Here is a 27,396-nt window from a genome sequence, read left to right as displayed (position 1 = left end):
TCAGGGAGGTGAAGAGGAGAGGTTCACATACCATAAAATTCATCCATTTAAATTGTACAGCTCAGTGGTTTTAATATATATTCACAGTTGTGCAACCATCACCACCATCTTATTTTAGAAGGTTTAAAACAGCCCAAAAGGGAAACAGACTTGGCCCAGTGGTTAGGGTGTCCGTCTACCACATGGCAGGTCCGCGGTTCAAACCCCGGGCCTCCTTGACCCATGTGGAGCTGGCCCATGCGCAGTGCTGATGCGTGCAAGGAGTGCCCTGCCACGCAGGGGTGTCCCCCGCGTAGGGGAGCCCCACGTGCAAGGAGTGCGCCCCATAAGGAGAGCCGCCCAGCGCAAAAGAAAGTGCAGCCTGCCCAGGAATGGCACCGCCCACACTTCCCGTGCTGCTGACGACAACAGAAGCGGACAAAGAAACAAGACACAGCAAATAGACACAGAGAACAGACAACCAGGGGAGGGGGGGGGGATTAAATAAAAATAAATCTTTTTAAAAAAATAAAAATAAAACAGCCCAAAAGACACTTCATAATCATTAGCAGTCCTTTCCTCTCCTGGGCCCCTTCATATCCCTCCCTTCTTTCTCTCAGCATAATGTTTTCAAGGTTCATTCATGTTGTAGAATGTATTGGAATTTGAATCCTTTTTTTAATGGCCAAATAATAATTATATGGATAGACTACAATTTGTTTATCAGCTGATGGACTTGGGGTTGTTTCCACTTTGGAGCTATTATAAATAATTCTGCTATGAACATTTGTGTACAAGTTTTTGTATGGACACATTTTCTCATTTCTCTTTGGTATATACTTAAAGTGAAATTGCTGGGTCATTCATTTGGTAATTCTTTCTTTAACTTTTTGAGGAACTTCCAGATTGCTTTCCATAGTGGCTGCACCATTCTACATTTTCACCAGCAAAGTAGGAAAATTTTAATTTCTCTGTATCTTCACCAACACTTGTTCTTTTCTTTCCTTTTGATTATAGCCATTCCAGAGGGTGTGAAGTGGTATCTTGTGGTTTTAACTTGCATTTCCCTAATAGTTAATGATGTCAAACAGCTTTTCATGGGTTTATTGGCCATTTGTATATCTTCTTTGGAGAAACATCTATTCAAATCTTCTGCCCATTAATAATTGAGCTGTTTGTCTTTTTATTGTTGAGTTGTAAGAGTTCTTTATATATTCTGGATACAATTCTCCAATCAGTTATATGATTTGCAAATATTTTCTGCTATTTTGCTGTAATATACTTTTACACATTTGTAATACATCTCTTTAAAACAGCTGTCGCCTGCCAAAATACAAAAGTGGCCAATACCATCTCTATTCCTTAGTTGCCAATGAAATAGCAAGACATCTCTGTGAATGGGAATAATGATGCTTGGGATCACTGTGACACCATTTGAGTCCCTGGCAGCTTTCCTGATCAAACCATAGTGATCGGTTCTTCAATCACATATGGTGCAAATTCCTTCAATGGAGGATTTTAAAAAATGAAACAATAAATCTGCTGTTCAGACTCTAGAAAAGTTTTCCACTATAATAAAGATAACACTTTCATTTACTTAGTAAGCAACAGACATTCTAAATCCTTTACATTCAAGACCTTGTTCAATTCTGTGAGATAGTTGTTATTTCTAATGAGATAGTTATTCTTTCCATTTCAGAGATTTAAAAAATTGCATAAATTCAAAGAATTTAAAAGAACATGCTAGGGCACCACAACCAGTAAACAGTAACCCCAGAATTAGAACCTGGTGTTATTTCTAAGTCTGTCCTTCATTCTAAGCAGTAAACTACTCTGTGTTTCACTACAGAGACTCCTCTCTTTGGGAGTCAGTGCTCAGTGGGTGTTCTCGTTACTGATTCCACTGAAGCCCTGAAATAAGGAAAGCAGGGTAAGACGGATGAAGAACCTGGAAAGTAAGGGCCCCATTTCAGTTTGCCAAAGGCTGTGAATGCAAAATACTAGAAATGGGTTGACTTTTTTTAATGGGAATTTTAATGGGTAAAAGTTTACAGTTCTGAGGCTGTGAAAATGTCCAAATCAAGGCATCATCGAAGATGCTGTCTCACCCAGCTGCTGGCAATCTGGTCTCCTGCCACGTGGCAAGGCAAAATGGCAGCAGGTCTCTGCTTTCTCCTCCAGGCTCACTTTCTCCCTGAGCTCAGCTGTGGGTGATCAGGCATATGGCTCGTCTCTCCCCTCTCTCTTCTGGTGGGCCTCATTGCTTCGCCTTTGGCTGCTTCTAGCCTCCAGCCTCTCAAGGTTTCTCTGTTTTTCTGCAGCTGCAGTTGATCCTGGAGTCCTCTCTCACATGTCAGGGTAAAACTAGCCCCTCTCTTTCTGTTTCTGCTTTCAGGCCTCCGCTTATATAGGACTCCAGGAAAAGGATTAAGACCCACCCTGGGTCCCGCAGTTTAATCAAAAACCCTTAATTGAAGTGGTCTAATCAAAAATGATCTAATCAAGGGAAAGAGATTGGCTCAACCAATTGCGCTCCTGTTTACCATATAGGAGGTCCAGGGTTCGATGCCCAGAGCCTCCTGGTGATGGCAAGCTCACCCACGTGGAGTGCCAGCCCACATGGGAATGTCGCCCAGCATGGGAAGGCCACCCTGCACAAGAGTGCCAGCTGACGCGGAGAGCTGGCACAGCAAAATGACACAACAAGAGATACAGAAAAGAGAAGATAAGACGTAGCAGAACAGGGAGTTGAGGTGGCGCAAGACAGTAATTGCCTCTCTCCCATTCCGGAAGGTCCCAGAATCAGTTCCCAGAGCTGCCTAATGAGAATACAAGCAGACACAGAAGAACACACAGCAAATGGACAGAGAGAGCAGACAATGGGGGGAATGGAGGAATGGGGGGGGAGGGGGCAGAGGGAGAAATAAATCTTTAAAAAAAAAAGTGATCTAATCAAAAAGTCCCTTAACTGAATCTAACCAAAAGTTCCCACATGCACAGGAATGGGTTAGCTAAAGAGCCTAATTTTCTGGGGTCTACAAAAGACTCAAACCTAGGAAGGTGTCAGTGAGAAGAGAAGATGGGTATCCCAGGTTTGCCAGTTGGCCCAGGAACAGAAATATAGGGTGGGCTTTTCTGATTTGGGGCTGCACTGGAGTATGCCACCAGGCAGTATGACTGTTACACACTGGAACAGGAACACCTAAAAGATTTCCAGAGAACATACCCCAAGAACAGGATGGTCAGAATGAACAGACAAAAGGTACTATAGCCATAAAATGGAATGTTATTCATCCATAAAAAGGAATCAAGTACTGATTCTTGCTACAACATGGATGAACCTTGAAAACATTTTTCTAAGTGAAAGAAACCAGACTAAAGGTCATATTGTATAAGTCCATCTATATGAAATGTTCAGAATAGGAAAATCCAGAGATAAAAAGTTTAATGGTGGGAAACGGACTTTGGCCCAGTGGTTAGGGCGTCCGTCTACCACATGGGAGGTCCGCGGTTCAAACCCCGGGCCTCCTTGACCCGTGTGGAGCTGGCCCACACGCAGTGCTGATGCGCGCAAGGAGTGCCACGCCACGCAAGGGTGTCCCCTGCGTAGGGGAGCCCCACGCGCAAGGAGTGCGCCCGTGAGGAGAGCTGCCCAGCGCGAAAGAAAGTGCAGCCTGCCCAGGAATGGCGCCGCCCACACTTCCCGTGCCGCTGACGACAACAGAAGCGACAAAGAAACAAGACGCAGCAAATAGACACCAAGAACAGACAACCAGGGGAGGGGGGGAAATTAAATAAATAAATAAATCTTTAAAAAAAAAAAAAAAAGTTTAGTGGTTGCCAAGAGCTGGGAGGAGAGGGGCATGGGGAGTGAGTGCTAACAAGTACAAGAGTTTCTTTCTGGGGTGATGAAAATGTTCCAAACTTAGATGGCAGCAATAGTTTCACAACCTTGTGAATAACCTAAAAACCACTGAATTGTGCACTTTAAAGGGGTAAACCTTATGATATGTTAATTACAGCACACACGCAAACACACAAGAACATGGTGGAACACTCCCCAGCCTGGAGCCTCCACTGCAGGCTCTATAACCAGGCGAGCCAGTCATTAGGGCAGGAATTGTGGCTGCCCCAGACCCACAGCATGGCAGTGGAAGCAGAGTGACTGGCAGATGACCCAGCACCCTTGTTCTCCTGCTTCTCCCCAACCCTTTATCCCTGGCTCCACCCAGATCCCTGCTTCACTTGCTTCCTCATGGCTCAGAACCAGCCCACTTCTGAAGCCTCACCACAGGTTCTACCCAGGAGCCAGTGGAAAGCACGCCTTTGAACCTACCTAGGGAACTAACCCTTAAATATATTACAACTCGGCTGGTGACCAGGCGACAGCAGGGCTCAGTGTCAGGTGTAACCACTGGGTTTCTGAGGACAAAAATGTGACACGAAGATCTCCAGATGTCACTCCTGACTTCACAAACTTTTTTGGGACTTGGTAAGGGCAGAGCCAGTCTAGAAGAACCCCAAAAGCCTCGGGTACTGGGGGTGACTCAGAGTGTAGCAGGCCCTTAGAGGGTCTGTTCTAGAAGAAGACAGAGTCCTCTCTGATCCAGAACTTGAATTGAGGGCCTGCTGTCAAGGATCACAGCAGAGAAGTCAGATGTGTGCCCTCAGGAAAGAAAAGATCTGAGCCAAAGTCATTTCTGATGGAGAAGTTAGCTCCTAGAGAGTAACAGGATGTCCTGAGGCAGGAGTCAGGGCTGCTGGCACTTAGTTATATGCCAAAGGGCTAGTCACCTGGGTAAGCCGCAGAGGGGAGGAGCAAGTGAATCTCTGAAGATAGACTGCGTCAGCTTCTCTTTCATCTCCACAGTCTACTCTGTCCCCAGCCTCTCCCCAAAACCCAAGAAAACTCTTCCACACACCCAGTTTGTTGACACCATGTGAGACTCTGTGTTCCCTTTGCAACAGGTGGGTCTTATGGAAGGAAACAATGCCTAAAGCAGGACACATGTTGTTTTTTTTCTCATTAACTTATTAATTTATCCTTAGGGAACTGCATTCTTATATTAACATCTAATTTGTTTGATTATACAGTATTGAGCAAATGCTAACTCACACAGATAAGTAGTTGCACATGCTAACCAATTAAATAGCTAGTCTCACAAGATACTCTGCACAAAGGAGGCAAAAGCAGCTTTACTACAAGGTCAGCACACAAAAAAAGTCAGGCTGATATCACAAATTGTTTTCATGTCTCTGATATGTTCATTTCTTGCATATTGCATATTATATTTAAATGTTTCATTATAGTTTTATATATATATTCAACTTAGTTTTTATTTCAAAAGTTATTTTTATTGGGGATATAGTTCAGATACCATAAAATTCATCCTTTTAAAGTGTATGCCTCAGTGTACATTTTAGTATGTTGACAAAGTTGGTCCAGACACATCTACCTATATATATATCTTGGCAACAAGTACAACATAATGTTTCCCAATTTAGCCACATTCAAGTATACAATTCAGTGGCATTAATTACAGTGTCATGCTTCCATCACCACCATCTATTTTCAAAATTTTCCAACACCCCAAATAGAAACTCTGTACCCATTAAGCAGTAACTCCCCATTCCCTACCCCTGCCCTGGCAAGCCTCACCTCTTTTTGAGAGAGACAAATGTTACTTCTTTACAAGAAGTTAGGTGCTGTTCTGGTCATACAGTTAGCATGCTGCTTGCAGTACTTCACCAGGAATCAGCTTGGGACAGTGGAAAGAGTAGTACTGCAGCTAACCAGTTATGGAGCTGTTAGGAAGTCTACACCCGTTTTCTTACCAGTAAAATAAGGGGGTTAGACAAAATGCTCTTAATTTCTTTTCAGTTCTATCCTGAGCTGCCCATCAATACCTTGAAGGTTTGGTTCTGCCTTGGACCAAAATAAAGGTGAGCTCAGAGCTTAGTATCTGGATTCTTGTTGAAGGACCTAGAGACAAGGCCCCAGCTGAGGGCTAACACTTGCTCAGGGTATCCCCCCTAATTTTACCAAGGAGATGAGCTAATCACCTATCTCCTATTTACTCTCTGGGTCCCTTCCTATCCAACAGCCTAGTTTCCTGGCTCTCTCCCTGCCAATCCTTCACAGAGGTTCCCACCTCTCTTTATCTCTGGAGGCTGGTCCTGAGCCCAGTCTGAATCTCTCAGAGAGTGGTCAGGAGGGCTCCAGGTCCCAGATCCAGCACAGGCAGCTCCAGGACCTGTGGGCTTTCATCATGTGGGCTTTCATCATGGATAGCGCAGTTCCCAAAGGTAACTAACAGCCTCCTTGACTCAGCTACCTCCTCCTGCGAGAAGATTCTAAGGCACTAACAAAAATGTGTCAGAGCAGGCTAGATTCCTGCCCCTAATTAGACATTTAGGGAGACCTTCCAGTTCTTGGAGAACAGGGATGCTCAATGTACCCCATTTACAGCCATCCAGTGGCTCTGGGATACCCTCATACCAGCTGGGACTGGCCCAGGGCACTTCACACTGTATCTCTATAGGTTGAGCATCTGGGGTCTGCCAGCCTCTGGCAGTTTTTCTCTAGAAATAGAGACAAAACAGATGAATAGAAGGGGCTTATTATACATGTGGTCAGCTGACACAGTAGCTCAGGCCCTTGTGCGTTTTTCCATTAGAGTCTTCAGTCCCATGTCCTATGCCTTTTCTAGAAGGCTCCAACCAGTTAACTCCAGGTCATTGTTTAGTCCTCAGCTCGCACATCATCTCCCCAGAAGAAATCCATTCCCTTACATGCATTCTCACAGCACAATGTACGCTTTCTTCGAAGCACTCACCACAGTCGCAATTTTACACTCATTTGTGGAATTAACCCATCTCTTTCTAAACTGTTAAGTTTATGAGACAAAAGATCTTCTTTCCATAAGCTCCACCAAGTCACCCAAACCACTAACTTCATGTCATCTCTGATTCCTTGGCCTCACTTACCCCACAAAATTGTTTTCCCTCCCAAATCTGTCTTGAAGTCGCCCCCTCCTCTTCATTCCAGTGACCACCGGGCCGCATCTCTCACTCTTCTATTCCAACAGTCTCCGGGCTCTGCGTGGTCTGCCTGTCTCCAGATGCATCCTGATCTGATGCAGAGGTCACATCTAAACACTGTGCCTGGAAGCGGACTTGGTCCTATGGATAGGGCGTCCATCTACCACATGGGAGGTCCGCGGTTCAAACCCCGGGCCTCCTTGACCCGTGTGGAACTGGCCCATGCACAGTGCTGATGCGCGCAAGGAGTGCCCTGCCACGCAGGGGTGTCCCCCGCGCAAGGAGTGTGCCTGTAAGAGCCGCCCAGCGCGAAATAAAGTGCAGCCTGCCCAGCAATGATGCCGCACACACAGAGAACTGACAGAGCAAGATGATGCAACAAAAAGAAACACAGATTCCTGGTGCCGCTGATAAGAATAGAAGCAGTCACAGAAGAACACACAGCGAATGGACACAGAAAGCAGACAATTGGGGGAGGGGGAAGAGAAATAAATAAAAAATAAATCTTTAAAAAATAAATAAACACTGTGCCCCCTTCTTCACCCCTGCCCCTGCCCCTGAGCACCCGCCAACACAGAGCCCCTGCCCTCGAAGGTGGCTGGCGCTGGCGCGCGGGGACGCAGGCGGCCTGAGGATGGGGGAGGTGTGGGAGCGATGGCCCCTACGCTGAGTCAGGAACTCGCTAGGAGGAAGGGGCTCGGGTCCCTCACGCCAGCACCACTCGCAGAGGCCCCTCCAAAAAGGAGTCAGACAGGGCCAGCCCCCTCCCAGAGAGCGAGTCCCGGGATTCGCCCTCCCGAGATTCGCCCTCCCGAGACACTCTGGGAAATGGCAACCCAGGAGCCAGGCCCACCCGAGTGAAGGGGCGGGGCTTTGACAGGAAATACCTAGCCACTCCCGCTCTGATTGGGCCACCCAGGAGCCAATCCGAGGAAGCCTCGCCTGCCCTGGCTGTCGCTGCAGGCGCTGGAAGGATGCCGCCGCGCAGTAGAGAGGCTCTCTGGGAAATGTAGTTCTGGCTAGCTCCTCGGACGGATGACGCTAGGAGGAGCCTCGCGAGAGTTCACGTGGGGCATCGATCCTGGAGCTAACGGACTGTCTTGGAGGATCATTCCTAAACTCATTCATTCACGTGACAAACATTTGTTGAGTGCAGCCTATACCCCAAGCACCTTTAAACGCTGGGTTAGCCCAAACAGCCGACATGCGTGCTGTCTTAGAAACACAGTCTAGAGAGACAGGCAAACAGCCAAATAATTGCACAAATGTAAAGCTGCAACTATTGCTACTAAGAAAAAGAAAACAAGAGTTACATGACGGGAAGTGCTTGGGGATTTTCTATACATAGAAAGGTCAGGGCCTCCCAGCTTGCTTCTGCCAGGACAGTCACTGGTTGTTTTCTGTTTTTATTGTTTCTACTTTTTTGGTGGTGGTGGTGGTGGATTGTGATAAGGATTCCTCAAGTAGATATTTAAATTTTTTCACATATAACATCTCATTTGACCCCTACAGACTTTGACGTAGACTTTATTATTTTCCTCTTGGCACACACAATATGAACAGCTCCTAAGAAGGTTGGCAATTTTCAGCATAATTCCAACAATTCCATCCTGTGTCCTTCTGCTTCCCAAGGCATACCCTACAATCCAGTTCTATTTTCTGTATATTTAAAATGCGAACGATAATAAGGAAATAGCCCAAGAAAAGGGTTTGCACATGACAAGCAAGCCCACTGATTACTGTTAGCCATTTTTATTAATATTTTTCTTAGTGTGCTGTGACAAGGCTGCTGTGACAAAGACCACACAATGGGTTCACTTAACAATAGGAATTTACATGCAAGAAAGCTGAAAGTCCAAAATTAAGCTGTCAACAAGGGTATGTTTTCTCCACAAAGTCTGTGACTAGCCTGCCTCAATCCTTGGGGTTCCTTGGCTTGCATCTCTGCCTCCCATCAAATGGTGATCTCTCACTCCTTGTGTCTGCTTTCCAGTTTTCTACTGACTTCTGGCTTTTGGGTTCTTCCTGGCCTTCTTGGACTACCTATGTCTGAATTTCTTCTGCTTATAAAGGACTCCAGTAATATGGATGAAGACCCATGCTGAATTCAGTTGGGCCACACCTAAACTAAAAGCAACATCTTCAAAAGATCCTATTTAGAAGCGGACTTGGCCCAGTGATTAGGGCATCCTTCTACCACATGGGACGTCCGCGGTTCAAACTCCGGGCCTCCTTGACCTGTGTGGAGCTGGCCCATGCCCAGTGCTGATGCGTGCAAGGAGTGCCCTGCCACGCAGGGGTGTCCCCCATGTAGAGGAGCCCCACGTGCAAGGAGTGCACCCTGTAAGGAGAGCCGCCCAGCGCAAAGGAAAGTGCAGCCTGCCTAAGAATGGCACTGCCCACACGGAGAGCTAACACAACAAGATGATGCAACAAAAAGAAACAGATTCCCGTGCCACTGACAACAACAGAAGTGGACAAAGAAGACGCAGCAAATAGACACAGAGAACAGACAACTGGGGCCAGGGGGTGTGGGGGAAGGAAAGAGAAATAAATAAAAATAAATAAATCTTTAAAAAAAACAAACAAAAAACAACAACAAAAGATCCTATTTACACATGAGGTCACACTCACAGGAAGGTGAATTAAGATTAATAACAAGTCTTTACATGGAGTACATGATTCAATCCACTATACTATTCTAATTACCTCTCAAATTATATACTCCAACTAAACTATTATTATTTTTTAAGGAGGTGCAGGGGCTTAAAACCAGAATCTCATACATGTGAAGCAGGTGCTCAACCACTGGCCTACATCCACTCCCCTCACTTATTATTTTATTTATTTTTTTTAGAGAGGTTGTAGATTTACAGAAAAATCATGGAAAAAGTACTGAGTTCCCATTTATACCCTCCTACACACAGTTTACCTTATTATTTGCATTAGTGTGGTACCTTTGTTACAACTGATGAAACAATGTTATTATGATTATATATTAACTAGAGTCCATGGTTTATATTAGGATTTACTGTTTGTGTTGTATGACTTTTTTTTAAGTTTTTATCTGGTTACATATTTACAACATAAAATTTCTCCTTTGAATAACATTCAAATAATTAATTCAGTGTTGTTCATTACATCCACAATGTTGTGTTACCATTGCCACCATCCGTCTCCAAAACTATCCCATCATCCTAAAGAAATACTCCGCATCGATTAAACATTAACTCCCCATTCCCTATCCCCACTCAGGTCCCTGGTAATGAGTATCCTAGTTTCTGACTCTTTCAATTTGCTTGTTCGAATTATTTCCTTTCAGTGAAATCATACAATATTTGTACTTTTGTGCCCAGATTATGTCATTCAATATGATGCTTTCAAAGTTCATCCATGTTGTCACATGCATCAGAACTTCATTCCTTTTCTAAGCTGAATAATATTCAGTTGTGTGTGTGTGTGTGTGTGTGTGTGTGTATATATATATATATATACCACATTTTATTTATCCATTCATCTTTTGATGGATGCTTGGGTTGCTTTCATCTTTTGGCAAGTGTGAATAATGCCACTGTGAACATCAGTGTGCAAATATCTGTTCAAATCCCTGCTTTAATTCATTTGATTATATACCTAGAAGTGAGCTTTCTTGGTCATGTGGTAATTTCTGAGGAACCTCCAAACTGTTTCCACAGTGTCTACATCATTTTTACATTCCCATGAACATTAAACCAGTGTTCTTATTTCTCCACATCCTCTCCATCACATTGTTTTCTGCTTTTTAATAGTAGCCCTTCTAGTGGATGTGAAAAGCTATCTCATTATGGTTTTGATTTGCATTTCCCTAATAGTTAATGATGTTGAGATTCTTTTCCTGTGCTTTTTGGCCATTTGGATGTCTTCTTTGGAGAAATATCTATTTAAGTCTTTTGCCCATTTTTTAATTGAGTTATTTGTTTTCCTGTTGTTGAGTTGTAGGATACACCACACACACACACACACATATTCTGGATATTAAACCTTTATTGCATATGAGGTTTCCAAATATTATCTACCATTCTCTTTGTTGAATTTTACTTTCTGATGAGGTCCTTTGATGCACACAATGTAATAATTTTTATGAAGTTCCAATTATCTATGTTTTATTCATTGCCTGTGCTTTTGATGTAAATTCTGAGAAACCATCACCTAGCACAAGGTCCTGAAAATGCTTCCCAATGTTTGCTTCAAAGAATCTCTTGGTTTGGGTTCTTATATTCAGGTCTTTGATCCATTTTGAGTGAATTTTTCTATATGGTGTGAGATAGGGGTCCACCTTCATTCTTTTGCACATGAATATCCAGTATCCAGCACCATTTTTTTTTGTAACCTTAACGAATACTTTTTAAACTTTATTTCTGTTCATTTAATAATTGAAAATATAAACAATAATTTAAAATAAAAAGAGTTGAATAAAAATATACATTTCTCAATTAAATGTACTGGATACATATAATTTTTTAAAATCATACAATATGTTACACAATATATTTGGTTCATAGTAGCACAATCATACAGTATTTGTCCTTTTGTGTCTGGCTTGCTTCACTCAACATAATGTCCTCCTGGTTACCTTTTTTTTTTTTTTTTTTTTTGCAGAGATTATTCTTTTCCCATTGAATGGACTTGGCACCTTATCAAAAATCAGGGGAATGGATGTAGATGAGGAGAGCAGATGTAGCTCAAGTGGTTGAGTGCCTGCTTCCCATGTACAAGGTCCCAGATTTGATCCCCAGTCCTCCTAAAAACAAAACAAACAAATGAAGAAACATTCCTCATTGCAGAGCAGATGTAGCTCAGTGTTTGAGTGCCTGCTGCCCATGTACAAGGTCCTGGGGTCAATCCCAGTACCTCCTTAAAAAAAAAAAAAATCAATTGACCACAGGTGTGAGAGTCTATTCTTGAACTCTCACTTCAATTCCATTGCTTTGTAAGTCTATCCTTGTGCCAATACCATACTGTTTTGATTACTGTGATTTTGAAATAAAATCAGGAAATATGAGTGCTTCAACTTTGTTCTTTTACAAGATGGTTCTGGCTATTCAGGGTCCTTTAAACTTCCACGTAATTTTGATGACTGGCTTTTCTATTTTTCCAAAGAAGGCTGCTGGAATATTGATTGAGAGTGTGCTGAATCTGTAAATCACTTTGGGTAGAACTGACATCTTAATGGTATCTTTTGTTATCCCTCCCCGCCCCCCCATGGTGCCTTCATTTGTCTGTTTGTCTTCCTCAGGGGGAGGGAGGTGCCCAATCACTTGAGCCACATCCGTTCCCTGCTTGTTGTATCTCCCTGTTCCATCATCTCACTACATCAGCTTGCTTCATCAGCTCACTGCATCAGCTGTCTTGCTCTTTAGGAGACAGAAGGAACCAATCCTGGGACCTCCCATGTGGGAGACAATATGCAATTGCTTGAGCCACATCCACTCCCCAACATCTTAAGGCTATTTAATCTGAAATCCTTGAACATGAAAAGTACTTCCATTTATTGAGGATTTCTTTGATTTCCTTTTTTTTTTTAAAGATTTATTTATTTATCCCTTCCCCCTTATTGTTTGCATTTTGCTGCATCTGTTTGTTGTGTGCTGGTCATCTTTATTTTCATTTGGCACTAGGAACTGAACCTGGGACCTCCAACATGGGAGGGAGGCGCCTAAGAGCTTGAGCTACCTCTGCTCCTTGCTTTGTTATGTCTCTCATTATGTTTTCTTCATTTCTCTTGATGCAACACTGTCTTGCTGTCTTCTTTAGGAGGCACTGGGAGCCAAACCTGGGGCCTCCCATGTGGTAAGCATGAGCTCAGTCACTTTGGCCACATCCACTTCCCTTCTTTGATTTCCTTTAGCAATGTTTTGTAGCTTTCCATGTACAAGTCCTTTACATCCTTGGTCCAATTCATTCCTAGAAAATAATGGAATTTTTTTTCATTTCTTTTCATATTGTTCATTACTAGTGTATATAATAAACACTACTGACTTTTGCATGTTGCTCTTGTACCTTGTCACTTTGCTGAATTTATTAGCTCTAGTAGCTTTGCTGTGGATTTTTACAGGATTTTAAAAATATGTAGGATCATGTCATCTGCAAATAGGGAAGCTTTACTTCTTTCATTCCAGTTTGGATGCCTTTTACTTCATTTTCTTGCCCAATTCCTCTAGCAAGAATTTCCAGAACAAGACTGAATAACAGTGTGTGGGAAAATAGCTTGAATTGCATTTGAACTTTGTATGACCTGTTCCCTATTATTGTAGATGTTGCAGTTGTTCCCTATTATTGTAGATGTTGCAGTCCTGATAGCAAACAGCTGCTTGATAGTTTCCAATAAATATGATGTGGAAACTAGGGTGGAGCCTCTCAGTTCCAGAAGCTGTGAGTTCCCTAGTCCCATATTCATTTCCTCTCCTGTGTCTTTTTTTATTTTTTAATTTTTTATTTCTTCCCTCCCCCACCAGTTGTCTGCTCTCTGTGTCTATTCACTGTGTGTTCTTCTGTGTCTACTTGCATTGTCAGGTGGCACTGGGAAACTGCATCTCTTTTTTGTCGCGTCATCTTGCTGTGTCAGAAGGGCACCCCTTGCATGCATCAGCACTGTGCATGGGCCAGCTCCACACGGGTCAAGGAGGCCTGGGGTTTGAACCATGGACCTCCCATGTGGTAGGCGGATGCCCTATCCATTAGGCCAAGCCTGCTTCCCTCCTATGTCTCTCTTTGTCCTTTATATCATAAGTTCTGCGTCGCCTTCCCTTTGAGCCAAACTATTGCTGAGCTAGTCTCAGCAACAGTGGTAAGAGTGGGCTTTCTTGTCTTGTTCCTGATCTTAGCGGAACGCTTTCATTCATTCACCATTGAGTATGATGGTGTTGGCTGTTGGTTCTTCAGATATACCCCTTATCATGTTGAGGAAGTTTCTTTCTATGTCTAGTATTCTAAGTGGTATTGTTTTGGGGTTTTTTTTTTTTAAATCAAGAAAGGGTATTAGATTTTGTCAAATACCTTTTGTCATTTGAAATGATCATGTTTTTGTCCCATCGTTTTATTAATGTGCTGCATTATGTTATTCGCTTTCCTTATGTTGAACCACCCTTTCATAACAGGGATAAATCCACTTGATCATGGTGTATAATTCTTTTAATGTGCTATTGGATTCTGTTTGATAATGTTTTGTTGTAGACTTTTGCATCTATATTCATGAGGGATACAAGTCTGTAATTTTACTTTCTTGCATTATCTTTACCTGGCTTTGGTATTGGGGTGATTTTGACCTCAAGAATGAGTTAGTAACTGTTCTCTCTTCTTTTTGGAGAAGACTTTGAGCAGGATTCTTGTTAATTCTTGGAATATTTGGTTAAATTCACTAGGGAAGCAATCTGACCCAGGGATTTTTTGTTGGGGGGTTTTTGATTACTGATTGTATTAATCAGCCAAAGGGGTGCTGATGTATAAAGTACCAGAAATCAGTTGGCATTCATAAAGGGTATTTATTTGGGGTAGAAGCTTATAGTCACAAGGCCATAAAGCTTAAGTTACTTCCATCACCAAAGTCTGTTGCCACGTGTTGGAACAAGATAGCTGCTGGTCTCTGTGAGGGTTCAGCCTGGTTTTATTATTGATTTTATTGATCTTTTCAAAAAACTTTTGGTTTCATTCTCTTTATTGAATTCTCTTTCTCTCTAGAGAATCTCTCTAGTCTATCAATGTACATAATATATTACTTTTTTTCTTGCAGTGTTCAGAACTCTGTGTCTTGGCATTCCACAGTTTGACTACTGTGTGTCTTGGCATCCTCCTGGGTGCTCTATTGTATGTGTTAAAGCTGGTAATCACTTGCCTTAGCCTGCTTTAATTATTTCTTACACCACTGTAGCTGTCTGCAAGCTGCTTCTGCCTGCAGGCCAAGTTCTGGGATGGAGATCCCAAGAAGAGTTTCCTAGTTTAGTCTTTCAGGATGCCACCTGATATACAAGCACCCCACTATGTTCATAGGGGTTACAATGCATCTTCCAGAATAGGTGCAAGTATGTACAATGGGAGTTCAGGCTGGCTCCACAGCACATCAGGGAGGGGTGATAAAAGAACACTAGCTTTTCTGACCATTTTTAGAGCTGTATTTTCTTGATTTTTTATTCACCCAGTTACTGCAACCCTTCAGCTGTTTTCCAGAGTTTTGAAGAAAATGACTGCTAGTTTATCCAAAGATTCTCTGGGACAACACCACCCTTGAGCATTCGATGCCACCATCTTAGCCAATCCTACCTTTCCTGGTTGTTTTTTTTTTTATTTCAGCATCCATCCTCTCTTCCTTGAACAGTGTATCTTAAGTATCCTTTGAAGATCACCTCTTACTCACACTGTGATTTTGGTGGGGCTGACCAGAAGTCCAGTCTCAGGAATATGCCCAAGACCTAGACCTGGCCAACAAGTCTACTCTATTCTTCTGGACCCAGTGGCTGGTTCACGGATAGTCTCATGAGCCAAGTCAGTCAAATGAAACTGACTTCAAACAGGGATGGGCCTCTGGCCAAGTCCCTTTTGTTCCGTGGTATTCAGGATGTCAGCAGTTCCCTCTCATGGAATTCCCTAGGCAGCCTAGCCTTCAAGTGTGGGACCATTCCACCCACCGTGGGTGGTTATCCCTCTCCCACTTGAGGGTATTTTATGGGGATTTTCTAGAATGGGAACAACATAGAAAAGTGTGTTACTTGGCTAGGCACCTTCTGGCCCCTCCTTTTTTCTTACACAAGTGATGTGAGCCACTTTAATTACTAATACTTTATGCCCAGAAGGTTCAATGCAGTAACATTTAGATCCAACTTGTTCAAGTCTCCTTCTTTGTTATATTATTTCAACAATATTCTATTTGAACTACAAACATAACCTTTACCTCACTCCTTCAAACCTTGCTGTAATAATTGTGTATCTAGCCTTTAGAGATGATACATCTTTATTTTGGGAATTTTCTTCGTTGAGTTTTAATTTTCTTTCCAAATTCCTTACAGGGAGCAGATGTGGCTCAAGCAGCTGAGCACCTGCTTCCCTCATGGGAAGTATGGTTCAGTTCCTGGTGCCTCCTAAAAACAAAACAAAACAAAAACAAGGAAACATGAAAAAACCAACTCAGGAGAGCCAATGTGGCTCAGTGGTTAAGTGCTGGCTTCCCACATACAAGGTCCCAGGTTAATCCCCTGTCCCAGTACCTCAAGTAAATAAATCAATAAATTATATATAAATTCCTTACAGCTTCTGTGTGACTGTTCTCTGACACACCGCCTGTCTACTTTCATTTCCCCTTTCTCTGTTAGTCTTTTAGCTGGACTGGACAATTTGAAAATGACAGGTCCATAGATGAGTCATTCAGTTGATGCATATTTTTAAGCTTCTGCCATGTACCTAGTCCCTGCCTCCTTAGAGATATCGACAATTAGTTACACAATTATTCAGTTACAAGCATGGAAAGTGCTAACAAGGGAGTAAAAAAGAGTATGGGGGAAATGTTCCAGAAATAAGGAAAATAACATGCACAATTCTTGCAGAAGTAGAGATGTTGGTGTCTTTGATGAAAACTGAAAGAAAGTTTGTGAGACTGGAGCAGAGATAGGAAGGAGAGAAAGAGAGAGAATAAAGAGAGCAGATGGAGTTCAAGCTAGTAAGGAAAGGTCCAGAAAGCCATGTTGAAGATTTTGGTTATTAGTCTAAAAACAACAAGAAGTCAGTGGAAGGCATCAAACTGAAAGATCAGATGTGCTGGCTGTGTTGGCAGAGAACAGTGATGGGAGAGAAGTTGGCAGGCTACGTCAGACAGTCCTTTATGTCAATACAGGAAAGTATTGTTGGATAAGGATGGGAACAGTAGAGATAGAGAGAAGCAGTCATACTTGAGAAGTACTTTTTAGATATAATCCACAGGACTTGAATGAATGGATGTGCAGAGGCTGGGAGAGGCAATCTGTTACTAGCATGGGGGGAAGGTGTCTAGGCTAGAGATAAAGTGAGATCTTTGTAAACAGGAGAGTGGTTAAGTTAGTTTGGGGAGACCACATACCCAGGTGAGCCCAAGATTTACTTCAAGGAACGAGAAGCACATTAGAATTCAGCTGCAGGGCACACTGAAAGCAGACGAGGAGACTGGTGCTGCATCTAGAAAAGATATTCTATACTCCACTCAGACCACGAGGGAGAAACACAGGGCCAAAACTTTCAACAAGACCAAGACACAGCCGCAGGGCAGGTCCGTAACTCCGCACTGTCAAAGCGGAAGCAGGGCCGGAAAGAGCACGGGGCTCCTCTCCTGTCCCTCAGCGCAGTCGGTGCCGAGAGTCGCGGGACCGAGGCTTGAGCTGGCCCCCAACTGTTGCACCCGCGTAGCTAGTGCGGAGGGCAAGACCCGAGGAGCTTCGTCGGCAAACGCCCCCGGCCCCCACCGCCGGGTTTCTACGGAGACCGCCCAGGGGCGCGAAGAGCTTTGGGCCGGCAGCCCCGCGCCACCAGCCCCGCGCCAGCCACAGCGCCCGCTGGCAGGCGTAGAGAGCCCCGGAAGTGAGCTCGCAGCTTCCGGTTCCCGGGGAAGCGGGCCGCTCCAGCGCGTCTCATCTCGTTGGCATTTCCGCCCACCGGCTATCGAAGGCAAGTCCAGGGTTTCTCGCGGGCCGCGCAGAGCCTCCTGGGAATCCTACTCACCACACCCTCCCCAGCGGGTACTCCTAACTTTGAGCGGCGACCCACGTGCAGCTCGAGTTGCCTGTGCTGTGCCCCGCTGTGGAGCAAAGGCTGGACCGGAAAGGGACGCCTAGTGCTCTGTCTTCCCGGAATAACACCGGAATTTTCTTCTCAGTTCGAGGAAACAAGCGATTTTACCTCTTTTTTTTTTTTAATGGAACGAAGTCATTCATTCACCCTCCTCTCCAAACCACAATCTCGTCAAGTTTTCAAAATTCATTGTGGATAGAATCAAAACCATTAAAGTGTAAAAACAAAAACAAAAAATCTCATTGCCAACATCATAAAAAGTATTTATTAAATGCCAAATTGCACATAAATCACTACCTACTGAAAGCTTAAAATCTAAAGTTAAAACTGGTAAGAATGCACCAAAAACAAAGTTAAAACATTTAACAGAAGTACACAAACAAACATACTTCTGAGGTTTCTAAACAAACTGGACACTGCAGCATTTTCTCAGGTCATATAAAGGAATATGTATTTCACATCCCCCTCCTCCCTAGATTAATACAAGGAAGACTGACAAAAAAAGAAAGAAAAAAAACCTTTGAAAGACAGGTAGTGGTCATTATCAAATCAATAGCTCCCTCAATCTGAAACAAGTAGGCACTTCTAATGAAAATCATTTGGTTACTTTTCAAACAGATGGTCAAAGCTAAAACACTTTCCGACTGAAATCCCACAGGCATAGCAAGGTTAATGAACAATTCAAAAGACTATTCACAGAAACAAGATACCATGCCTTCGTTTGTACACATGCTGTAAATTGGTAGACTGAGTAAACTTTGCAGTTGCAGATTACATGACATTTTCTGCTGCAGTCATCAGAAGACTGCCATTTAATTACATGGAATCCCAGGGATCAAAAGTTGAAAATAGAATTTATTGTGAAATACTTTATCATTTGTTTTTAGTTTCAACTTTCTGAATTCTTGGGTTAGTCACTTTTGAAAATAGAATTTACTGTGAAATACTTTGTCATTTGTTTTTAGTTTCAACTTTCTGAATTCTTGGGTTAATTACTTTATGTTAACTGGGGAGATGTGAATAGCCTATTACCTGAAGCCACAAGGCTCTAAACAAAACTATTTTGAATGAAACTCCTTTGAAAATAAATTCCACACTTTTTCAAATCACAAAATCCAAAACCCTGTCATCTGAATTCCACTGGAATAATGTCGATTCAACATTAATAAGTATTTAACAGACCTTGATATTCTAGCAATCACGTTAAGGACTTTATAGTAAACATTTTCATCAGTATATCAAAAACAAAAATGAAGACGTTTGTTCAAGAGGTGGTTTCTTTGGCACAAAGCTTTCATTCTGCATGCAAACTCAAAAGTCCATGCTGCAAAATGTAGTTAACCAACAGTCATACAATAAACTCTTGCATTTAGTTTTACATCCCTGGGTTAATTTTTATTCAGTATTTGTTAATAGCACTTAACTTGGTAGGCTAATAGTATCTCTGAATTATTGACAATCTTGTAAAATCTATGTCCATCAGTTGGCACTGTAAACAAAAGGGCATGGATTTTACTGGCTTAACACTGGTTTCTTCCTTCAACTTTCTGGGCTCAGGGCAGCTTGAATTATATCCAGCAAACCTGTTTAGGTAAAAGTGCACAATAAGACACCAACTAAAAATATGCCAACTTCATAGTAAGTGGCACACCTTGCCACCCTCCTCTCTTTGCCTACAAAATTATTAACAATATTACACCAAAAGCCATTTTAAGTAAGCACATGTGTACTGTAAATGTGAAATTGATATTTTTCTTATCTTTTATTGAGGCTTTACTTAACCTTCCAAAATCTAGGGGAAAAAGAAAGAAAACTGCAAAAAAATTGAAAGGTTAATTGAAAAGGAAGCCTTATCTGGAAAAGTGAATTTTCATACTGAGGTGCAGAATGGGATTATGGCAAAAATTCTCACCTTCCCATATACTTTCTTAGGAACAAGGAAAGGATGACAGCTTCCATATTTTCTGTCCACTCCATTCTGTCCAAGTGCCTTCTAAGATACTCTTCCCGTCTTCTTTCTGCAGGAACCGTGCTAGTGGAGTCTGCTTTTCTAAGTTCATTCACCATCCTTCAACTCTTTATTCAGTCTTTAACTCAAATTTTAGAACCCTTTGTATGAACTGAGGAGGCACTGTACCAGCTTCTTGCACCAAGTGCAGGAGAGCAAGGAGGCAGTGCTCTTGCAAAAATTTAACAAAGATCATTATATCCCAGAATTGGCCAACAAAACATTTAACTGGAATTCTACACAATTCTGGCACAACTGCATGCATTCTACACAACTTAAAGCACCTCAGAGGGATCTGCTGAAGAAAACTCTCTAGAGAGCCTCATTTCTTGATTCAAGACCCTGAAGCTCTGGCAGACTAGTGTTCGCCATCCTAAGAATGGAGATACCAGAAACAAAGATGCAAGTTTGACCTTGACATACAAGAACATGGTCTCAATTGTGGATCTGCAAAGAAGGAAAAGAAAAACAAAAGAGGAAAAAGGAGTGGGTAAGGTGGGTTAAGGCTGTTGGTTTGTTTTCGCCATTCACCAACAGCATCTCCTGCCTCTAATCAGTTAACAGCTTAGCACAGTAGGCAGCATCTTTCTATACACTCATTTCTCAATTTGCTGCTTTGTAGAAGAACCAGGGACTACCTTCCATCTAATTAGGCCTATAGAGGCTTGATTTTTGCTCATGAGGTTTCCCAGTCGTAATCCCATTTTAGCAAATACTGTTATTTTATAATGTCTATTTAAATGAAATACTACTATTCTCCTGCTCAAAAAGCCTTTTGGTGATAACTATACAATCAATTTTTCATGAAAGAGTAATTTTATTTAAGTGCATATTACAAGATCTCCTGGCTCTATGCTATCAATAATCATTCTATTTAAGAATATTTTGCTAAGTTATTTATAGGTAATAGCAACATGTAAAGACCTATCTATTGTCATATATTGTGGCTGAACTCCAACAATTTTCAACATGTATTTTTCTTTGGAGATGGAGAGGAAAATTTTTTAAAAAACCAAAGCCCAACTAAGACCTTAAGGGTTGACTCTAAAGTTTGTGATCTCTGATATACCTAAAGGGATGATGATTTGAACTTCAAGTCCTGAAGAATGTTTCTATTGCTTTCTAACTGTACACCTAAGTCAGGCTTTGGACAAGGCACAAAGGGTAAGTGAGATGCAAACACACAGGACAGCCTCCATCATGACCATCCTCACCCTCCCCAACTGCTTGCAGTGCTCACAAGTGGTGAGAATTCTAACAAACAATGTGGTGTCACGTAACACATGACTTTGTAGTTAGAGTGACCTGAGTTTAAATGTCACCTACACGTCCGTTGCTACTTTTGTATCTCGAGCAAGGAATTGACTTTTCCCTTTGTGAGCTTCAGTCTCCTCACTTATAAAATGGAGACACTTCCTTCCCTGTCACAGATTTAGCCTGAAGATTATATCAAGTATTATGCCTAAAGCATCTGGCATGCTCCCTAAACAACAGTTAACTACTATTCAACCCAAGACATGTAAAGTGCTTTCGTAGCAATTTGGAGGCAAATCCCCTTACAAGGGTTACCTTTGAGAGGGCAGGCTCTGCCGCTATCTGTAAATACCTTTCCCCACACCAAAGCACCAGAGCACCAGCAAAGGGGATAGAGAGGCTGCCAAAATGCCTTGTAAACACTTGAATCACAAAGGCCAGTACTGGCCATGGCATCAGGTCTGAGAAGAGGAAAACCATGGTTATTGATAGCCATCAAGACACTAACTAATCCACTCATTTAGGAACTTTTTACAGAGAGAAAAAAGGCTTCCAAAATCCTCTAGAAACTCACATGGTAAGCAATAATAATTTCATACAAACATTGCATATAGTTACTGCCAAAAAAGTATAAAACATATAAAAAGTTATTTACTCTCCTAGATACTCTATCTGCTGAACTGGCAAAAAATAAGTTCTTCCCTTTCCAAAACTTATTTAGAAACCAAGTAAACAAAATTTTTAAAACTCTAACAATAACCTTCATTTGAATGAAAAGTGAATTTAAAAATAAATAAATAAATATTTTTCTCAAGCTCATAAAAACAGAACCTAAACAGTAACTGAGTTAGCATACTAGAATCCTGGGTTCATTCACCAGCCATGTGACATCAAGTATGTTTCCTCAGTTATAAAACAGAAATAATACTGCCTACATCAAGGTATGGCGAGAATTAAATGATATCATACGTGTAAAGTGCTTAGCACAGTGCTGGCACAAAAAGTAACTGTATGCCTCTATACAGACACTAAAAGCACAAGCATCAACAAAAATTTGTTATATTTACATGGTGTTTTTCAAATGGGTTCGCTGATGAATAACAAGATGACTACTCAACTTGAAATTTTTCCCACACACGGCACATTTAAATGGTTCCTCTCCTGTGTGCCTTTTTTCTGGTGACATGTAAGATCTGAGTCCAAAATAAAACTTTTTACACGTGTTTCACATTCATAGGGCTTCTCCCCTGTATGAACATTCTCATGGGAAATAAGCTCAGAGATACGAAGAAAGGTCATCTCACACTTGGCACATTTTAGGGGCTTGAATTTTGAAAATGAATGTAAATTTTCCCCACAATTGTTGACTTGTTTGGAGCCCTCCTCCTCCTCCTCCTCCTTCTTCTCCTTGAGGCCCTTCTTGGGGAGGGCAAGACGCGGGGGCTGCTCCAAGTTCTTCCTACCTTGAAGGTACTGGTCCTGGGTTGCCAATGTGTGCATTTTCTTAGGCAACGCAAGATTTGTTTTCTGGCCGAACTCTTTTCTACGCTTAGGACCCACACGGGCCTTATCTGGGGCATGGGTTTTCTGGTGCTGTGCCAATCCTGGGAGCCACATAAAGCCTCTTCCGCATATGCCACACGAATATGGTTTCTCCGTTATGTGGATCTTCATGTGCCGAGACAGATGTGAGTGCTGGCGGAAGCTGGTGCCACACTCAGCACAGGTATAGGGCTTCTCACCGGTGTGGATTCTCCTGTGTGTTCTCAAGTTGGTTCTATGATTGAAGGTTTTCCCACAGTAACCACATTCATACTTTTTCTCTCCAGAATGAATTTTTTTATGTGAAATAAGGCATGAATTATCACTGAAGCTTTGGTCACATTCAGGACACTTATACACATTTTCGGATTCTTCCCAGGGAAATTCAAGGATTTCAGAAAGTGCTCTGGTTCCCAAACACTGAGATAATTCTATTAATGGTGTATGATTATCAATGGTAACTAAAAGGCTTATTAGTCTTTTTTGGCAAATAGACGTTCCATCTGATATTGTCCCTTCTGGGCTTCTAACTTCATCATCAGAGGATTTTTCTGGATAATGGACTAGGGGCACAGCAATGGAATATTTTTCTAACGCAAGCGCCTCAAGTTCCATAGACTCTAGATTTAACTGCTGATTAACCTCCGACTCACTTTCTCCTCCTGTGGATAAAAATAAAACAAAACAGAGACAATACCCTCAGGTGGTACTGGGGAAAGAACAAGCTAAGACAGATATGCAGAGGATCAGGAATACTGTGGGTGGGTTATCCTATAATCCAGACATTGACAACATACAAAATCAGAAGTTAGCAGACTCTACTGGCTTCCAAAGGATCCAGTTCTAGATGAGCCTACAAGGGGAGGGAACCAAGAATAACTATAAGTAAGGGGCTAAGATAATCCTGATAGAAATTGTCTGGAGGTGGAATTCTCTAGCAAGTCTACTTAGGACTTAAGAGTTTTTAATCTTTTAATCTATCCCAAGGGACAGGTGAGCCATCACAATTGTAATACTGATTGGGATTCATATTTCTCAAGAATAAAGAGGGCAAGTATTTTTCTGCCATAACAGGGAAACACTGCAATCAGAGATGATTTTATTATCATGAATAAATTTCTTTCTCCCTCACTGAGGAAAGATCTTGGGCCCACCAAAACACATTCCTTTTTAATATTTTTCCAAATTTGCTCCCATTTATAACACCAATATATGGTTACAAAATGGGCTTTCCCTTCCAAAGAAACAGAGCTCGATGAAAAGGATTTCTGGGCTACAGTGTAGGCCAGAGGAATCCAAAGAGTACCCAGTGTTTTCACTGATTTGAGGAGACTGAGTTCAGTGATACCAAGATGTCTAAATTGGAGGACAAAATACTAAAGAGGCGAGAAATGCCCTGACAGATGGTTCTGAAGAGCTGCACAGGGGTCCCCTTAAGACTTCGGATGAGTACCAATCTGCAAGTGCATGAGAGGAAACTACCTGAAGTCAAGGAAAGAATTGTCAAAAAGGAACAAAAGAACAATCCCCAACGTTCACACAGTAGTTCACGTTTCTACCAGACAAAGTTAAAGACTACTAACACACTAGACATCAGATAGCATTTTCAGAAGGATAATGATTTGGCTTTAGGCCAAATCGGTTTTAGACTAAAAGAAGACTGGACCTCACCTTAACAAAGAAAACAACACTTAAAAGGATCAAACTGATTCCAACTGGCTTAACTGCACCCCAAAACAAAACCAACAAATATATTTTTTAAATACAACAAAATCCAGCATAAAATGACATAAATTTCACAATGTCCAGCATCCAATCAAACTTACCAGGCATGTAAAGAAGCAGAAAAATAGGACTCATAACTAGAAGAAAAATCAATCAATAGAAACAGACCCAGAAATGACACAGATGATAAAATTAGCAGAAAGGATGTTAAAATAGCTATCATCAATATGATCCATATGTTCAAGAAGGTAGAAGAAAACACAAACATGACAAAAAGAAATAGAAGGTATAAAATGAGTAATGGGATAGTTTAGATATTCAACCTTTGTCAGGGATAAAATCTACTCAGACATAGAAATACTTCTGCATATGGTTCACCTAAGCTGAGAAAGGCATAGCAGACCTTAAGAATAAATCAATTTCTAGTCCTTAGCAAATGATAATAACCTATCCTAACTGGCTTCCCAAATAAAACTGTGAAAATTATGAAAAAAAATTGGGAAGATTACCAAGTAATACCATGTCTCATGTAAAACCAAAGTCACTGAACTACACTTGGTTTTGTTTAAAAAATAAAAAAAAAGCCACATCATGCATTGAAATTTTCTCTCCCATACAAATTCTTATATCTACATAAAACAGGGATATGTCCTACTCCCCCAAAACAAAACATGGATGAGGCATGAAATCCTAATCCTAAAATTAACCAAAGTTTCAAAATTCAGGGGAAAAAAAACAATTCCCTTACCCAGCAAGGCCATATCCTCCAAACTGTCCTGTGCAGCATCTCTGCTGAGGGATCTCGGGGCAGGATGCAGACTCACACATTCCTCTTGGGAAAAGTACACAGCCAGATCTTCAAACAGCATTGGTCCCTGTAACAGTATTACTTCCCTTCTGAGTACAAGTGATCTCAGGGTCACCACCCTACACCAACCCCCATTTAGTCTAGAAGGCAGGTAAGAACTAGAAACACCAAATGCAAGGGAGAATTGGGATTGGGGTAAAATGTTTTTGCGTGCAACCTATGGAATATAATTAAGTCTTAAGGCTGGGGATGGGTTTGGGAGGAGAGAGTAAAAATGCACATAAATTTTGAGGGCATTGAATAAGGACCAAGATGGTAGACTGTGAAAATGGCATAGTCATGCTCACTTATAAGTAAGGATGTGCTAAGGTAAAGGAGACTGAGCAGTTCATTAAAGAGGTGGGGTTGCTGGGGCCCTCCCAACGTCACTCCGTTTCGATTTCCTCTTTTTTCCTGGTGATATTCAACTGCCAATCTCACTGGCAACTCATCCTTCCCTAGGTTTACCAGTCCTATAAATCAGTAGTAGAATTTTGATGTGATTAAGAATCATCTGGAGTATGTTTTGTTGTCCTGTGGTTGTTTTTAATTAAACAAGTATAGAGTGAAGCCTAGAAATCTGCTATTTTGAGAAACATTCCAGAAAGACACTTTGGGTGAGAGTATCTGCTATAGACTCCCTGCTCCCAACTGGTCTAAAAGGAAGAATTTGCTAAACCATTTCTCCTGTGTGCTTGGTAACTAAACTAAGCTTGGTCAAAGGGCATGAGGAGACTGGAATTTAGGAAGAAGGGACCTCGCCTCACCTGGGTCCCCGTTGACGGGAGCGTGAACGCCATCAGAGGGGTGGAGGGAGGGGTACCTTCAAGTCACCACAGGGATGCCGGGACAAAGCTGGGAGGGGAAGAGAATAGTTCTTAGAGAAGGCAATTTCGGCCGCAAAACTCCTCCGCGCACCCCCAGGCTCCCATGCTTCCCCAAACCCCTTTAAGACCTAAGCGGACTGCTCCTCTCCCCTAGCCGGTCGGCCGAGCTCCTCTTGCCGCTCTGGGGCTAGTGACCTTAGAAAGCCTCCTCCTACCCGAGAAAAAGCAGAAAGCGACGCCCGACCGAGAGGCAAGAACGACCCCGCGGCGACCGAGAGACTCCCACGCTCTCAGCCCCACGCTAGAGTTACCGGGAAAGCCACAGGGAGCGGCCCGCCCCCCGACGTTGCAGCAGCCCAGCCTGTAATTGGTCTGCGTGACCCGAAGGGCCGGCCTTCTTGAACGTTGACCGTCGAGCTCCGTAGCGGAGGCCGGGAGAATCGCTAGGAATGCCGGGAGATGTAGTTTTCCCTCCGTTTCTCTAAAGCAAGTATTTCCGGTTCCGCTGGCTGGGTCTCCCCGGTGAGCTCCGCGTCTACTGGGCCGCTGAAGTGGGTCGTCTGGGTGACCGCCGACTGACGTAGCGTTTCCGAGTAGGAATACAGGGAGACTTCGAAACCCGAAGGAGAGTCGATAACAGAATCTGGATTTGATCGGCAGTGCTCTGTTGTCTTAAAACTTGGGTCTGGCAGGGGTGAAGTGAATGAGAGGCCAGGCCTTTGGCCTGAGCAGTCTGCTGAGTGTTAGGCGGATTGTGGAGCCCTGAAATGTAAAGGAAAACTACGTACACAGTTCAGATCGGCGTAGTCCGAGTTGCTAGTCTCCTACCGAAAGTATTCTAGGCATATTGTGTCCGGTGGCAGCTGTCCAGCCGAGCTATAGGGGGCCTCGAGCGGGAGTAGGGCCATCGGTTTACTTTGCGAGATGTTGTCTGCCCCTTTTTTTGTGTGTGTGTGTCTTTATTTATTATTGCGTACCTCTTAATATCACTCATTCGACCTGACCAGGTGCCAGATATTGAGACTGGGTGCTATGGGGTAGAAATTTAGAATTAGAAAATTGCACTCCTTCCTCTAATTGTTTCGGTGATCTTTGTCAATTTACAACTTTGCTTTCCACAGCTGCATAGAGCTCAGAACGCCTTTCCTGACTCCTTCCGAGGGTAGTTTCAAAGATATGATAATGTAAATGGAGGGCACTTACAAAAGTTTGTTTTAGGGCAGCGGACTTGGCCCAGTGGTTAGGGCATCCGTCTACCATATGGGAAGTCCGTGGTTCAAACTCCAGGCCTCCTTGACCCGTGTGGAGCTGGGCCGTGCACAGTGCTGATGCGCGCAAGGAGTGCCCTGCCACGCAGGGGTGTCCCCCGTGTAGGGGAGCCCCACGCT

General features: G+C 42.6%; 1 protein-coding gene and 1 long non-coding RNA gene across 4 annotated transcripts; both read right to left on the bottom strand.

Moving 5' to 3' along the window:
• Positions 1-15,985: 15,985 nt before the first annotated feature.
• LOC131275635 (uncharacterized) lies at positions 15,986-17,583 on the bottom strand. The gene is made up of 2 exons (XR_009183100.2): positions 17,102-17,583; positions 15,986-16,130 (listed from the first exon to the last, which is right to left on the bottom strand). It is a non-coding gene; the product is annotated as an uncharacterized lncRNA (long non-coding RNA).
• A 464-nt stretch (positions 17,584-18,047) lies between these two features.
• On the bottom strand, positions 18,048-26,521 carry ZNF597 (zinc finger protein 597). 3 transcript variants are annotated; one of them, XM_004474348.4, is made up of 4 exons: positions 26,320-26,521; positions 25,949-26,036; positions 25,083-25,209; positions 18,048-23,271 (listed from the first exon to the last, which is right to left on the bottom strand). In XM_004474348.4, exons 2-4 carry the CDS (start codon positions 25,979-25,981, stop codon positions 22,181-22,183), a joined length of 1,251 nt encoding a protein of 416 aa, XP_004474405.1. In that variant the 5' UTR covers positions 25,982-26,036; positions 26,320-26,521; the 3' UTR covers positions 18,048-22,180. The 3 variants fall into 3 exon arrangements, with proteins under 3 accessions (XP_004474405.1, XP_004474403.1, XP_004474404.1); XM_004474346.3 differs by having other exon boundaries at positions 26,137-26,329; XM_004474347.3 differs by having other exon boundaries at positions 26,224-26,329.
• Positions 26,522-27,396: the final 875 nt, after the last annotated feature.

Source organism: Dasypus novemcinctus, chromosome 23, assembly GCF_030445035.2.
Source record: "Dasypus novemcinctus isolate mDasNov1 chromosome 23, mDasNov1.1.hap2, whole genome shotgun sequence".
Taxonomy (NCBI): domain Eukaryota; kingdom Metazoa; phylum Chordata; class Mammalia; order Cingulata; family Dasypodidae; genus Dasypus; species Dasypus novemcinctus.
This window is presented reverse-complemented; position numbering and strand designations above follow the sequence as displayed.